Source organism: Papilio xuthus, unplaced genomic scaffold (assembly GCF_000836235.2).
Source record: "Papilio xuthus unplaced genomic scaffold, Pxut_1.1 DF827461.1, whole genome shotgun sequence".
NCBI lineage: Eukaryota > Metazoa > Arthropoda > Insecta > Lepidoptera > Papilionidae > Papilio > Papilio xuthus.
The window spans coordinates 3,030,263-3,047,072 of NW_013531188.1; the positions used below are offsets into that span (position 1 = coordinate 3,030,263).

General features: G+C 35.4%; 1 protein-coding gene across 1 annotated transcript in view; it reads right to left on the reverse strand.

Moving 5' to 3' along the window:
• Positions 1 to 3,820: 3,820 nt before the first annotated feature.
• Su(Tpl) (Suppressor of Triplolethal) overlaps positions 3,821 to 16,810 on the reverse strand; it is a 40,644-nt gene continuing 27,654 nt past the window's right edge. The window contains exons 3-13 of the mRNA XM_013314397.1: positions 15,657 to 15,749; positions 13,158 to 13,312; positions 12,411 to 12,869; positions 8,982 to 9,052; positions 8,756 to 8,912; positions 7,488 to 7,753; positions 6,699 to 6,815; positions 5,940 to 6,030; positions 5,336 to 5,507; positions 4,943 to 5,080; positions 3,821 to 3,939 (exon numbers count right to left, since the gene is read on the reverse strand). Of these exons, the coding sequence (XP_013169851.1) occupies positions 3,886 to 3,939; positions 4,943 to 5,080; positions 5,336 to 5,507; positions 5,940 to 6,030; positions 6,699 to 6,815; positions 7,488 to 7,753; positions 8,756 to 8,912; positions 8,982 to 9,052; positions 12,411 to 12,869; positions 13,158 to 13,312; positions 15,657 to 15,749 (1,773 nt within the window). The 3' untranslated portion in view covers positions 3,821 to 3,885. The remainder of the gene's footprint in view (positions 3,940 to 4,942; positions 5,081 to 5,335; positions 5,508 to 5,939; positions 6,031 to 6,698; positions 6,816 to 7,487; positions 7,754 to 8,755; positions 8,913 to 8,981; positions 9,053 to 12,410; positions 12,870 to 13,157; positions 13,313 to 15,656; positions 15,750 to 16,810) is intronic.

The window sequence follows — 16,810 nt, forward strand, 5'->3', positions numbered from 1 at the left end:
GGCCCGAGCTGTTAAACACCATCTGTACACTATAACAATGTCCACCTTCATATGTACATCGCGACTCGTAATGCACTGATACCGGAGGCCGCGCCCCCACCTCCTCCTCCTCCTCCCCACACACTACTCCCCCATATACACTTTCGTAGCAATTTAAAAAAATAAAACACTAAGATTATATCCCTTAACGCGCCTAAGCTACTAATTCGTATTCTATTTACAATGACATAATACATAGTATTTAATTGTTCGGTAAGACGTCTCCGATTGGACATCGGATGCGACGGCACGCTCGAATCGATATACGGTTTAATTTACATCAAAAATTTACAATATCTTTTGATCTGAATACATAATAATATATTATCAATGGACCACATATAAATATAACGTAATTCAGCCGACGGCCGCCCCGAGCCGAGAGACGTGCAATAGGCCCGCATTCGTTACCACATTATGCATAAACACGTTCACAACTGCACTGCCACATTTTGTTAGTATTCATTTCTATAACTATTACAATTTTATGTCGATATATATAAAGCACTAAATATTTATCCTAAACTGTACAATGGACTATTATAATATTTCATTGAGATTTTAGCTTTCGTATAAACATGTCAAAATACAAATATCTCTCGTTCCAAATCTCTTAATAACATAATAGGTAACAACAGAGCAACATTTGACATTTCGATACACTGCCTTTGTGACAGAATATTATCATTACGTCATTAAATACATCCATTAGTTTTAAATTGAGAGAGAATTGTTGGTACGACTGCTAAAAAAGTTCGCAACCACTGTGGGCGACAAGGAAACTTTTAAATTTTTGTTATAGCGATATTAGCCGTCATGTCTTGTCCTTGTATGCACGGAGAGTCAGCGTTACTTTTTATAATTTCATATAAATTTAAATAAGAGAAACCAATCATAAATTGGACAAAAATGGACATAGATTCACAAATTATAATAGTATGAAAAAGGAGCTAGAATAGTAGCTTTACATAGCTAAAGATATAATCGGAATAAATATGTATATTGGATAGTACGAACTTAGAAATATTATTATGAATACAATTTGTATATAAGGTGACAAATAAGTAAGCCACCCTTTGTCCATAGACATTCGCAATTATAGAGTTGTTGTCTACCTTTGTTAAATTTAAAGGAAAAATAAGCAATTCCATAGAGAAAATGGGTTAGAAGGAGGATTCATTTAATTTGTCAAGATACGTTGACTGTCCGGCATATTATAGGAAAGATACTCGTATGTCTGTCTCGTGTGCATCAATTGACAAATGGAATGCAATAGACAATAATAATGTCAAACTTTAACAAACCCATAGAGAACAAGATGTTCACAAAACGAACGAATATTTGCACTAGCGATACTCCTCCGCCCAACACAACAACCATCCGCGCCTTATACTACTGGTAACAAACAACATTTCAACGGCTTATATAATATATACCTTTATGTATATAAACAAAATTACAGATTAAAAAAATGATATTAATTTTGATTTCATTATTTCCTCATTATCGTATTAAAATAAATAAGAGAATACACTAAAAAGACAAAATTTACTTTCAACTAATATCAAATATAACTATAACATTGAGCATTTAAATGAGTAAAGTGTAAAACAATAAGAATCCGATGAGCAAAAGGGCACTTTGCTTAAATTGACAGAACTTTACCAACAAACACCCTTCCCATACAAAATTGACCGTCACACCAGGAGGAATAATTTCAAACGTTACTTTGACACATTAATTGACAAAAAATCAAACGAAACAATTCATTAACAAGGTTTCGTAAACCTAATATATTAATGCTATCCATTTACAATAATATACAATAAATTTCGTAACTTTTATACATTCGATGGAAACAATTTCAAGATGGCCGTTATTAACACAAAATTATCAAAATAAACATAATGCGAAATGTAGAAAACGCAACAATTTCCTTTAAATTAATCACAACACTAAAGAACACAATAAATCCAAATAATAAAGCAAAGAAATAATAGTCACATTTCCATAACATCTGCCTTAAATGAGTGACGTCATGTGCAGTGACGCCATCACTCAAGTCCCATGTTACGGTACACGCGTTAGCTGCATTTTCCACTTTCGCATACAGTTAATTTTTTTTTAAAGAGTTGATCTTGCACATTGCGTTTAAGAGTTCAAAAATCATAGCTACTTAATGCTAAAACATTTCTTTTTCAATATGGACGTTAGTTTTAGGACAAAATACATAAGACGGCTTTATATACATTTGGGCTATCATAATTCTCCTTCAAGGAATTATTTAAATTGTGATTTTTTTCATTTGTGATGAATTTTTGATAATTTAGTTTATAATTAGATGTTTGCAGGACTAAGCTGTGAAGTTCAATTTGCAAGAAAAAGGGGGGCTTCGAATTACTTTTCTGGGCAACATCTTATTTGTGAAATCAATTCATGGTAAAATTAGGGTGTTGATTTAGTACCAAATTTTTTGATATACAGCGCGCTACAGGATGTTCCTCTACATATGTGCTGTAGAAAGAGACAGCAAGATTTTGAATTCTTATATCAGACAGGGAGGGAAGCTATCGCATGTGCGATTTAAGAAAAAAATATTTTAAAAGATGACTAGCCCAAATGTAGAATAAAAAATAACTACGATTTGATTAATTAATTGTGGTGTGGAGGGTAGTTCTGAAGGGGACCAGAATAATTACTTATTTCTAGTGGATGATCAACACTGGCCGGTCGTTTCGAGACGTTTCATTTCGCAATTAAAACTAATTAAACATCATAAAATCTAAATAATTTTGGCAAAATGTATGACAATTAGTTGAATTCGTCGAGTTATTCTCGCTATAGTTTCCAATTAATTATATATATTAGAATAATAAGTACGATGTCAGATATTTTGTGACCGATTGGGACATAGACAAGCAGGAATAACTCGACAAAACATTTCAAAGGATAAATACAATATGTTTCATAACTATTTTATCAACATAAAATTAAAAGAATTCATTAAACTACAAGTAATAATAAAAATTTAACAAATCGTAATAATTACGCGTTAAATTACTATTTACAAGCGGGGGCAAGATGCGAAGTCGAACGTCCAATCTGAATTAAAATGGATGGAAATTAAAGGGACGATTTTACGGCTAATATATTATAAAAAATGTCAATATAATTGTTTTCAAAGGCCGATAAGTCTTTCGAATTGACTTGTAAAGAATATTTACGTTGATGTATGGCATTTTATGTACACCATGACACCGACGACCGGCAGCCACACTACGTACATTGCAAGAATAATCAACATTTACAGTCATACATAATAAATATACCAAATTATAGATTCCAAAATATTATGATTTTAATGATAAAAAAATATCGATATTAGAACAAGCTTAAAAACCAATTAAGGGCGTGCATTGTATTTTATATAAATAGCGATTAATAATTGCACAATACGCGTCTTAGAATTTTATAATAAACTTATAGGCACAAAATGTTCATTAAACATAATGGAAGAACTGACAATAACTAAAAATAATACGAATAATCTGGATACATAATGATATCAAACTGTCAAACTAATCTAAATACTACAACCTCCAGAAACAAACATCGATACACGGAAGAATATTGCCGAGGAGGTCATGACCAGCTTTTGTATATGAAGGAAGGCTGTAAGTCTGTGTCGGCGCAGTTGGCGCAGTGTTGACGCAGTCGGTGTGTAGTCGGTGCGCAGTGTTGGCGCAGTGGGCGCAGTGTCGGCGTGTGGTGGGCGGGGCGCGGGCGGGGCGGGGCGGNNNNGGCCGGCCACTAGAGGCAGCGGGCGGCGCACGGGGAGCGCGAGTGTCAGTACGCCTGCGTCGTGCTCGCCGCCGACACGCGCTCCGGTTTCAAATTGCGCTAAAAATATACACAATTGTAATTCACTTTTAATTGCGACACTAGAATAGAGATAAAATTAATAATTTGACAATTTAAAGTGCAACATGCAATCATAGTGTCCAAAACAATCAAATTCAACAATTACACATTACATATACAAAATACACATGAAGATTTCATCAATTTTACAACAGACAACGCGGTGCTACTACAAAATGATTGAATTGCAACGATAAGTGCATAAAAACGATATAAATAGTGACCTATATCTACCTCATTCATACAAATACTACTCAAACATTACACAAAAAACTAACTAATGGAGTGAACAAAGAGATAATTTTACACTACAATAACAAAATGTACATTCCCAATAAAGTGTAGCACGCCGAACTTACAGGCAACTCCTTTAAATGTGATACAGACTTGAAATAGCAACGGAATTTATACTTTTATTGAAATTGTCAAAAATAAAGTCAGATAAATTTCTCATAGAAAAATCTGACTTAATTTGTCAATAATAACAACTAAATTCTATTTAAATAATATTATAAATGCGAATTTTTAGATGAATGGATGTTATTAGGTATCCGTACAGCTAAATGGATCCCGCTGAAATTTGGCGTAAACGAAGAATATAGTCTGGAAGAACACGAATGCTATTTAAGTTTTCTTAATACCGCGTGGACGGAATCGCGCGTGATACCTAGTTAATAAATAAAAATACAAAGTATTAGCATGGCCTTGAAATGTTCAAAAATGTTTTTTGACAGTATTATAATTAAAGTAACGTGTTGAGAAAATATTGCGAATTATAGCGGACGAAACTTTTCCAAGATCAAACAATAATCAACTTGAGCATTAATGTATTTATCAAGCAAATAGCTTTTAGTAAGTCTTGTCTTCATAGAAATTAGTAAGCAAATACAGGGCAAACAGATGAGCCGTCACTAAGTGAGAGAAGATCCCACAATTATGTGGTGATGAATACTGTGAGTGGTGATGGTGATGTGTAACTCACCAGCTGGTCGTACTGCTGCACCATCCGCTTGATGTGGTTGAGCTTGCGATGCAGGTAGTTGACGCGCCGCCTCTCGCGCTGGTACGCGGTGTTGTTGCGCACGCGCTGGTACTCCTCTACTATGCGCTGCTCTATCGACTGCAACACGTAACATGTTACCTCTAAACATAACACATCCCTAACTGAAAGAGTCGGGTAAATATTAAAACTTCTAGATATTTCATATTTCCATTTAAAATAATTCTGACCCATTTCTTTTGATTTCGTAATTTATCTGATAAGTGTAAAGGTTGTATGCGTATGCGTGGACACTGAGTGTGTAAACTGAGCGTGTATACTAAGTATGTAATGTGTACACTGATTGTGTATATCATGTGTGTAATGTGTACTGACCCTGCGCTGCGGCGAGGCGGGCTCGGTGCGGCGCAGCTGCTGCTCGAGCTGGGAGAAGAGCGCGGCGACCTGCGCGACGCGCGCGTACAACGCTCTGTACTCCGTGTACAACTCGGAGAACTCCTGCTTGTACGCGCGCCGCGTGCCTGAGCTCGCGATCGCCGGGTACTGCCTGTACACAATACACACTTATTTTTTATACATTCGTACACAATACAGAGGTGAAAACCAACACGGTTTTAGTGTTAGATATTATTTGGTGCGGTCATTCAATTTCTGGAATATTCTATATTCTACACATGCATGGTTCCAAGTGCTCTTGATATGATATTAGTAAAATATTTTTGTCTATACTTTTCTCCATTTTGAGTTTTATTGATAGGTGACTTGAAAATGATTAAACAAACATTGCCCCGACTGATTGTATGAGTTTGATTAATTTTGTCTCCACAACTAAGATACACACAGATCAAAACATGCAAATAAGATCGAAATTGGACGAATAATAAAATTATATTAATATAATGCAATCAAAAAATACTTTATAGAATTATTAATTATTTTCTCTGCCTTGAATTGTGACAATTTCGATAATAAATCTCACCTTTCAATATCTACCAAATCAGTCATATTCTCATCAGGTACAGACGTTAAATCTGTAGTTTCTAATTGTTCAGTATTTGTGATGTCTTTTTCTGAAAAATAAAAAAAATAAAAAAAATTAATAAACCGCCTGTCCATTTCCGATCTAGACCACAACATACTAAATACTAATCAAGCACAATAAGAAACTATAAACTTGATGATATAAGTACCATTTGAACTTATTTACGTCATAATCCAACAACAATGACGTTGTTGGATTATGACGTAGTTATCTCAAGTACTATGTTATTGTGCATGCTTAGTTAAATACAGGACATGCTTTATTCCATTCATTTCTACTACAAATGTATAACATTAGTGCAAATACTAAACACAACATATAAATGTGAACATATACATTTTAAACACATACATTATTACATAACACAAACTTATACATGTGCAACATATATAACTAGATTGTATATGATTTAAATAATTCATGAATTTTATTTGCATTACTATGTGCTACATAATTAAAAACATTAAATAATATAAATATGAAATAAAATAAGTAAATCTAACTATATATTATAAATGCGTATGTTGGTTTAAAGTTATCTCCAGAATGGATGTATGGATCTCGCTGAAATTTGGCATACATATAAAACATAGTCTGGAAGAACACATAGGCTACTTATTAAGTCTTTTTTTTAATTGTCCGCGGACAAAGTCGCCGGCGACAGCTGTTAAATCCATAAAACATTAACAATTTTACCTGTGATACTAGTTTGCTCTACTGTAGGACTATTTCTGAAGCCGTTAGGTTTCACAGGACTGGGACAGAGATCCTTCACCGTATTGAAGTTGAGAGTGTAACCATTATCCTTTTTAACTGAAATAAAAAAAATAAAAAATGTACAAAACAAAAAATAAACCGTGAGATCAACTGGTTATCTTGACCTCAGATACTAAGTAAACTTTAATTATGAGTTGTAAACAAGGAAACTGCTAATTACAAGGAAAATATTAATGACGACACATCTTGACTTATAAAATAATTTCAAAAGAGGCGTATGTACACATTTTCCTCTTTAGTGCACTATTAACTTATTCTCGAGACTTTTCACGCGTAAATATTATAAATAAAAACTTAAAAAGTAGCTTGTGTTCTCCTAGACCTAGACTGTTCTACATCTATGTCAAATTTTAGCGAGATCCATACAGTCGTTCTGGAGATACCTTCAAACAAACATCCATCCATCTAAACATTCGCATATTAGTAAGATTAGCTTTTGCCCGCGTCTCTTCTGCTCAGAATTAAAAAAAAAACCTTAAATAGTAGCCTGTGGTCTCCTAGACTATGTTCTACATTAATGCCAAATTTCAACGGGATCCATGAAGCGGTTCTGCAGACAAACATACATCCATCTATCCATCCATACGTCGAAACATTCGCATTTATAATATAAGTAAGATAAATTATCGTAGTATATTATACATAATATTTTTTTCTCATACTAAACACAGGGTGTGTTGTTTATCTGATTTTAGTATATGTACTAACCATTGGTCCTGTCATCCTCGTTGTCGGAGGCGTGTCGTTCACCGGAGGAGGTGGTCGCGTACCCGGAGGAGGGCGGGGAGGGGCGGCGGTAGTGGGAGATGCGCTTCTTCTTTGCCGCGGGCGTGTCCTCGTCCCCTGCGGGCGCGCGCTTGCCCCCGCTCCCCCCACTCCCGCTCCCGCTGCCGCCGCTCGCGGGTGACGCGCGGGGTGATAGAGAATTGGCCGAGTCGCTGCTTAGAGGCGGCGTTAGATTTTGAGGTTTCCGCCTGGAAATACACAAAAGTCAATCAAAGCTTAAAAAACATTACAATGTGTGAAAGAATAGCCATCAAGTGTATCACATTCTTTGATCAGTGCGGAAAGTAATTGACACTCTAACAGTGAGTTTCTGAGACCAAAATATTCGTTTAAAATATGTTCTCTCTGTTATGTTTTATTGGTCTCAGAAACCCATGATAAAGGTCGTATACAGTCAAATCTTGTATCCTATATAAAGCACCATATTAGTTATTCCACAAATAAATTCTTCATTGCAATTTATATGTATTTTTGTTTAGTTGAAAACGTTCGTTATAAAATACATATGTTATAAGGTAAATCCTGACCTATTGACGTCAATTTACTTTATGATTAACATCCTCTTTTAATATAAAGTTAACAATGCTAATAAATTGCATATAAATAATATATGATGTGCTTATTTATAGCATATCCTATGATTTTCTTCAATTACTTTATTTAAAAAATTGCAACATTCTTCTTCATATCATATTCATGTTTTCAGTGTAATCTGATGTAGTCCCATTCTTTGAACAATAATAACTATATATTCATTTCCCGAGAGCGTCGGTTGCTTAAGGGTCAAGCACTTGAATTGCAGATCCTGGGTTCGAATCCCGCCATATACGTTTAACGATTTCTGATTTACATGTGTACATTTATCCGACGTTCTTCAACGAAAACATCGTGATGCAACTTGCTCATATCTGAGAAGAGATTCAAAGATATGTGGGAAGTCAACCAACCCGCACTTGGCCAGCGAGGTTGACTATGGCCTAGTCACCCCCTAACTTAGAGTAGGCTCCGAGCCCATTGGTGGGGACGTATAAGCTGATGATGATCATGATTCATTTCCCACTAAGTAACAAATATTGCAAACTGTCACAATAATTTAACTCACATTTAGCTATAATATATTTTAGAATATGAAGGAGGCTGTGAGGTAACTGGGTTAAATACCGAATGATATTTCATTGAAATGGTCATACCTTTTGAGCATGCGTTTCTCCTCTTCAGTATAAAAGGGCCAATCCTCGTTGACATCGTTCCATATGTGCCTACGCAGATGATAACAGTTGTCTTTGAGTGAGCCGATCTTGGGCAGGATCTTGTTGACCTCAGCGCGGTCCTTCTCCTTGATGCCTTCTGCAATATACCGACGGTTAGTCGCGGTAACAAGCTGTTACTGATGAGATATACCGAGAGACAACTTACCACTACTCAGCCTCGCGTATAACTCGGGTTTCTTGAATGGCTTCAGTGCTAATAATTGTATAAGTCTCTCACTGAAACAGATAAATATCTAGATTAAAGATAATACAATCATTCACACGTCTATTGTTGGTTCTAGTATATATAAAAGAAAAATTGGAATGACAAATTAGATTTAGATATGGGCTTGGATTCCTACTAATATTATAAATGTTTAGATGGATTGATGAATGTTTATAGAAATATATGTGGAAAGGAAAGTATATCGACTCAGAGGGTTTTTTTTGTGACTGAGTAGTCACTGTTTGCCTTGAGGAGGCATTTACAGCTTCACCGGGCTTGAGGTGGCCGAGCGCAGATAGCGCTTAGCCTGAACCTCGTTTAAGAGTAACAAGACTCGAAGGCTCCCCCTCAGGAGCTCCGGCTCGGGCTGTTACTTCATTATAGTTACCGGGTTGGGAGGTCACCGAGCTCTTAGATCGCTTAGGTGGACGCTCCATGGACTCAGGGGGTATTGTTGAAATTTTGCATAGATATAGAACATAGTCTGGAACAACAAATAGATTACTAATTAAGTTCTTTTTTAATACCGTTCGGAAGTCGCTGACAAAAACAAATATCTTCTAAATTCAGATACAATAAACTAGTTTTAAGCTTAACATAAAATGATGCGTCACATTAAAACGATTAGTAAGAAAACATTGTTGTATTGATGTAAACAACATGCGCTTGTATCAAGGTATTAATTGAATGTCACAATCGTCGGCGTGGCATTTAGAAGGCGAGTGATCATGAGTCGCTGCGGCGAGGTCGCGACAAAACCGCACACAAGTAAACAACTCAAGGCAATCGACGATTACCACTTTCCAATCTAAAATAAAAACTCTTCAATCCACTAGATCAATTATCAAAATGGGGGAGACTGAATTAATATAACTAAAAAAAACGTTAATAGCCACATTCAATTGAGACAATTTTGGCTAGAGACATAATTTATTACTTACGTCACAGACTTAATTTTTTGGATGATTGAAATTTGGATATTTTTGAACTTGATACAGATTAATCTTTAAATAAGGCTTATACTAATTTTTTATAAGCAAAAAAGTAATGAGATTGAATGTGGATGGCTACAAAGGTAGAGGAAGACCAAAAAAAGTATGGAATGACTGTGTGAAAGAGGATATACGTAGGAAGGGGGTAGATTCGGATATGATGGCTGATAGAAATGTATGGAGTAGTAGTACATACTGAGCCGGGATTGATGATGATGATTTTTTATGTATAATTGATTGACATACCGTGAGTTTCTGAGACCAAAAATTCTGTTTAAATATTGTCATCTCTGTGTCCTTCAAATCTAATGACAGGAATGACGGTATGACTTATTCAGAGATTTTGATGTCAGATGCTAACGGTCAAAGATTATTTTTAAGATAAAATGTGCATAATAATATATTAGTACCTAATTAAACATAACTTCGTATTTAAGAAACCTAATTTTGAATGTAAAAATTCGTACAAAAATTAATCGATAGTGAGCCCCTATTTGAAGCTATTATCTATATATATAAAGCCGGGTTAGTGACACTATTTATAACCCAAGAAAGGCTTTACCGATATGGCTGAAAATTGGTGATGAGGTAGTTTAGAGCAAGGAGACGGACATAGGATACTATTTATTATTATTTTTTTCGAATGCCTTGAAGAGCTGCTTTTTATTTAACTTACTAATATTATAAATGCGAATGTTTAGATGGATGGGTTGGCTACACTAAAGTTTTTTTTATATATCCACGCGGACGGAGTCGCAGGCGACAGCTAGTATAGTCATAAAAACAACCGCTCTATCTCACAAATAAACATTTGACATTCATTAACCGCGACAACCAAACTTCAATTATGTCAACCACAATTCACGATATGTTTTATTGCAATGTAACAAGATAAAGTTATTTATCAGCGCTGTGGTGTGTTGTGATAAAAATATACTTTCAAAGTATTTAATTTCGTTGTGGTCAGGAAAATCAATGAGAAATATATTTCATACTAGCTGTCGCCCCCGACTCCGTCCGCGAAGTATTAAAAAAAAACATAATTAGTCAATAAAATTCAAATTGACTCTACATTTTATTTAGAAAACGTTTTTATGGGAAAAACAAAATGACTGTTTTTACGGTTTTCCCGGTAGTTATTCGATTTTTTCTCACCTTTTAAACCTTCCCTAGACCTCTACGAACATTTGAAGACCAAGATAAGATAAATCCGTTCAGCCGTTCTCTAGTTTTAGCGAGACTAACGAAAAGCTATTGTTTTTATATGTATAGAATATATGTATAGAAGATATAAGATAATTATTTGTTTATTTTTACTGAGATGAGAAGGAAAGGTGAAGTTAGAAAGTATATATGGTATAGTTATATTTCGTAATTCAGGAAGTTCCTATCATAAAAAAATATAAGTTATGAGTCATCAGCTTTTATGGATTTTGCAATAAAATTGTGCAATAATGCGACATATTGATCAATATTATTATATATTATTATTATGAAACAAAATTACAGAGGGCCTAGCACGAAAATTTGCGTGAAAGTGGTCGAAAGTCATTGACAGAAAATTTTACATTTATACAGCACGGTATCGTGCGTAACGAAATATCTCATACAAATTTTGAGATTTTTTTTTCAATGAAGTTACGAAATCCCAATTCGCAAATGTTAGTGATCCCCCAAACATTACATAGCTGGATACATGTATGGGTAAATGAGAAAAGACGTCATACCGAATCTATCAACCTATAGCTTGGTGTTCAATTACGAAATAGAAGATTATGTGGGATTAGTAAGTACAATTCTTTAACTGTTAGTACAATATTTCTCAATCAATTAAGTAAACAAGGAAAATCCTTCGTTGCTTGTTACTGACCTAAACGATTCTAATGATACTATATTTTTTATTTTGCCATAAATAAGCTACGATAAAATACGATTTCCTTTCATTGAGCATTATTCTTCTACAAAATGTAGTATGGAAAATTACTTCTTTACTTCCATAATATATATAGTTCTTAGAATGATTAAGCTGTTATCTATGATTGCAAATACATTTTGACGTAATGATTAGGACAAGGTGAATACTATTGCTGGTGTAAATGATTAATACCGGCATCGTACTGCACACCTACACCTTCCCACGGCATTGAATCAGGAAAACAGACGCGCTGTCAATGTTGTTGAGATAAAATGGAACACTGCCAGTAACGATGCATACCGATTGCCTTGTGTCAAAACATTAGATTACACTTTATTGAGAATGCGCAAGGAATTGGTGAGAGTTTTACATCGACTAGGTTAAAAAAGTAACTGGTAAATTAGCCAAACAAAGTTTTTTACAACTTTAGCATACAAGGTTATGATGAATGTGGAGACTTACTTGATGGATCGTCGAGAAACGTCCGCGGCGGGCGGAGGACGTTGGTGGGGAGGTGGTGCGCCGCGGGGCACCGCCCGCTCTGGTCGTTCCGCCCGGTCAGGTCTCTCCGCTCGTTCCCGCTCGGCTCTCTCGGCGCGTTCTCTTTCTACTCGCTCCACGCGCTCTCTCTCTAACCGCTCGGCACGTTCTCTTTCCGCCCTTTCGGCTCTTTCTCTTTCCGCTCTCTCGACGCGTTCTCTCTCTGCACGCTCGACACGCTCCCTCTCTGCGCGCTCTACTCTTTCCCTCTCCGCTCTCTCCGCACGTTCCCGCTCCAACCGCTCGAGCCGCTCCTTCTCGGCGCGCTCGGCTCTCTCCGCCAGCTGCGCCGCCGCCGACCCATTCGAGTACGTCGTATGTGAGAGGCGTTTATTTATTCTACGTCCTATGTCCGTCTGGTTGGGTTTTATAACCCGAGTGCTGAAAGTGACAGATAGAAAAATGTTTTAACTTTATCAAACATACCAATATCACAATGGTGGTGATCATATCATCACATATTCAATATGTATTTGTGATTCTATATAAGGGAATATGACGTTGGTATAACAATATGGAATTTTAACTTACGTATAATAACAGTGAGCAATTTACTCTATAAGGTTAATGAAAATATTTTCCTTATAAATATAAGATTGTCGAAATAGTTTTGACGTACTTTTTATCATATTACTCGGTACATATTCCAGTAGAAACCATCATACTGACCACTTGCTCTGCTCGGCGGCGACTGTGCGCGCCATGCGGTCCTTCGTCGCCTCGTACGAATCGTCGTTGGCCAGGACGCGCATGCGACGCGGCAGCGGCCCGCAGCACTCCAACCTCCGCGCGCCGGCACCCCCTCGCACGCACTCGAACGACCCCTGAATATCATGCAACGCATACATTAAATCAAAATTACAATTACAACGTAAGAGATAGTGTACAATTAACTAATATCGTCGGAGAGAACTAACTACAGTCGTTCGGAAAAATTCAAAGATATGTGTGAAGTCAACCAACCCGCAGTGGGCTAGTGTGTTGGACTATGGCCTAGTCACTCCAAACTTAGTGTTAGCTTTCAGCTTCTCAGTGACGACGTTTAATTAGTTAATGATGTTCGGAGATCCACATATCTTCCACATCACGTTAGTATTTATAGTTAAAATAATATGACTATTTAAAAGATCTTGCAGTGATCAAAATCGGTTTGAAGTAAAAATAGATAGTTGAGTAAATTCAAATCAGTCGGGTAAAAAGTCATCGACTATCAATATTTCATGAGCTTAACATAAAAATAATATAAAACGTGACACTGAATTAAGCCACTAAAATATTAATATTATATTATATAATTTGATTGATAAAAGCAACGATATGACACGACGTTATCATGATAAAAATACGGGCCGGAGTACCAACTCACGGTGATTGAATTGCTTGTTGTACCTACGGCTAATCATTTTTTTTTACCTTTGCTACTATTAAGATTAGTACATAATTATATTCCTTAACAAATGTCGTTTATTTGATTAAACAGATGATGAAAATACTTCTAGAAGTTTCTTATTTGACCCATCTCTCAATATATTGATTGTATGTTAATTAAAACGATTTACCTTTATAGTATAAAATACTAACAACTACCAAATATTTCATTGTATTTAATCTACTTATTTACTATCGAAGATAGATTGTTTTATATTTCTATAGGCTGTCGCCCGCGACTCCGTCCTCGCGGGATTAAAAAAAACATAATTAGTAGCCTATGTGTTCATCCAGACTATATTCTATATGTATGCCAAATATCATCGAGATCCGTTCAGCCGTTCTGGAGATACCTTCAAACATTCATACGTCCATCCATCTAAACATTCCAATTTATAATATTAGTATGATATATTTTCATCTCCATTAACCACATGGAGAACTAGATACATTGAAGCAAGGACTGACTCTTATCATTTAATCTCTTCCGTTCGTTGTATACTCACGTAAAGATAATTTTCAAAACAAAAAAAAACTTGAATAATTTCTATACGCAAGCAATATTTCGAAGAACAATAAATTACGATTAAAAAAACCTAAACAAAAACATACGTTACAATTTCCTTGTTTATTATATTTCGACTCATTCGAGGAAGTAACTTTACGTACAATGTTTAAACTAAAATCATTTTTTACTGAATAAAAAATATACGATTGCCGATATCATAAGGCACTTGCTTGGCATACCTCAGTTCAAATTTATGAAAAGAGAAATGAGACATTTATCCCTTAACACTAAGAAAACACAAAACAGACAGGACATTGTTGAATTCTTTCAGAATGCTAAACAATGGCACGATATTTGTTGACATTACATGATAAAGATAAGTCTCGTGAGCTCTATAAATTAAATGAGAACCTACTACGAATATTTGCGACACGCGATTTCGTAACGTCATCGAAATCAACGTTGCACTGTACAAATTTTAATTTGTTTTAAAATTAGTACAGTGCAATTGTCGATGTCGTTTCGAAAATGTTCTCACGAAGATTCGTGCATCACTCTCTGTGTCAAATAATTAAATTACCTTCTCACTTAGGACCTAATACTGTTCATCGACAGTAACCATAATAGCTATAATTTAACACGGATATTTCTATGACATTTCTTCAACATAGGTAGGAAATATACTCGACCAACAACGCAGTATATATTCATGTCGACTACAGTACAGTTGGTGAAAGATATATGCTCACTAGATCCATCTATATGGCCTCCCTGCGGGGGAGACATCTAAAAATAACACATGACAATCACTAGAAACCGCTGATCACCCTATTAGGGTGACAAGGTTTTATTTAAATAATTCAGATAATATAACAGTCCACGAAAAAGGAATTTGTATAATACATTTTTAATTATAATTTAAATGCGAAAACGATGGACTAATTAAATTGCTATTTACATATTTTGAAAACATATTTCGATAACCCATTTCCTAATAATACCAACACTTTAGTACTTTATATAAATTCTAAGAGTTGGTATAATATTTATATTTTTTATCAGGTGAGTAAAGTTTTTCGCTGGTACGTAAATATGTTTCTTACATATTAATTTGTCGGTTTCATTATAACCTGTAGCCTCAACAACTAAACCGATTTCAAAATGTGAGATGTCATTCGTATCGCAATCTTCGTAAGAATGTTTTAGGTAAATGGACCTCATACAAAACATACCTGCGGGCCCTCCATTTCTGCATTGCTGTTGATGCTAAAGTGAAATGTTGACTCGCTTGACGTGCCATTGGTCGGGACCGGAATCGATATTTTCTGAAATAGGAAAAATAACACTGTTAATAATTTAATTTGAATAAATATTAACACATTGACAAATATATTTGTAAATAAGAAGTGGGTACGGAATTATTCTGTCAAGTCACGTCTATCTAGTTCAAATCAAAAGATATTGTCATCAATACTATTAAAATAATCTATGCAACATTATGTTACGTATAGATGGGAACAAATCGAGTAATACACTTCTATAAGTGTTCCAGGCTTATATAACACTTAAACAATAATTAAGTAACAATTAAACAAGGTTTCCGCGCTGAAAAGATAAATTTGATTACCTGATAATCGTTAAATTTTCACGTGTTTACAATTTCACTGAATTCCAACAAGGTCTTACGCCAAGGCTAGTATTGATATCCAAACGGTGTCCCATTTAATGTGCGTCATAGGAAGGCAATTAGTGATGTGCCGACTTTCATCGCTTGGAATGGCAACGCCGCGGCCGCGAGCCACCGCGCTCGTTTTACCGTTTCACCAGCGAGTAATACACGCGCGAATATAAATGAAACAACGATCTATAATTAGCTGCTACTATATTACCGAAAAACTTTTAAACAAGTAAAACATATCCAGTCATCAATACTATGTATATTCTAAGTGCCAGATAAAGAGCAAACTTATATAAAAAAGGCTAAACACTTACGTATCATCGGGGGCCCTTCATCAGAGTTAGTGGGACTGGGCTGGGCTCTAAACTAGTCGGTGCCGCCACCGGACGAATATACGTGAGTGTTTAGCCGTTTTTATATAAGTTTATAATGTCTCACGTAAGTTTGAATTATTTAACAGATTGATAGCAATTCAACTGCCGTAATCGCAGTTGTTTAGTGGTCCTTTGTGTACACTAAACCAGTCCCTCAGTAACCAATAACGATTTTGAATAACAGTTAAGCTTTCCAACATCTTAGACAATTTAAATGATTGATTATTATCAAAAACAAAGATTTACTGATGTCTCACTGTTACTTTTATCATCAAAGTATCAATATTCAGGTGTTTTCTTACTCCGCTATGACATCTCACATAACTAGTAATTG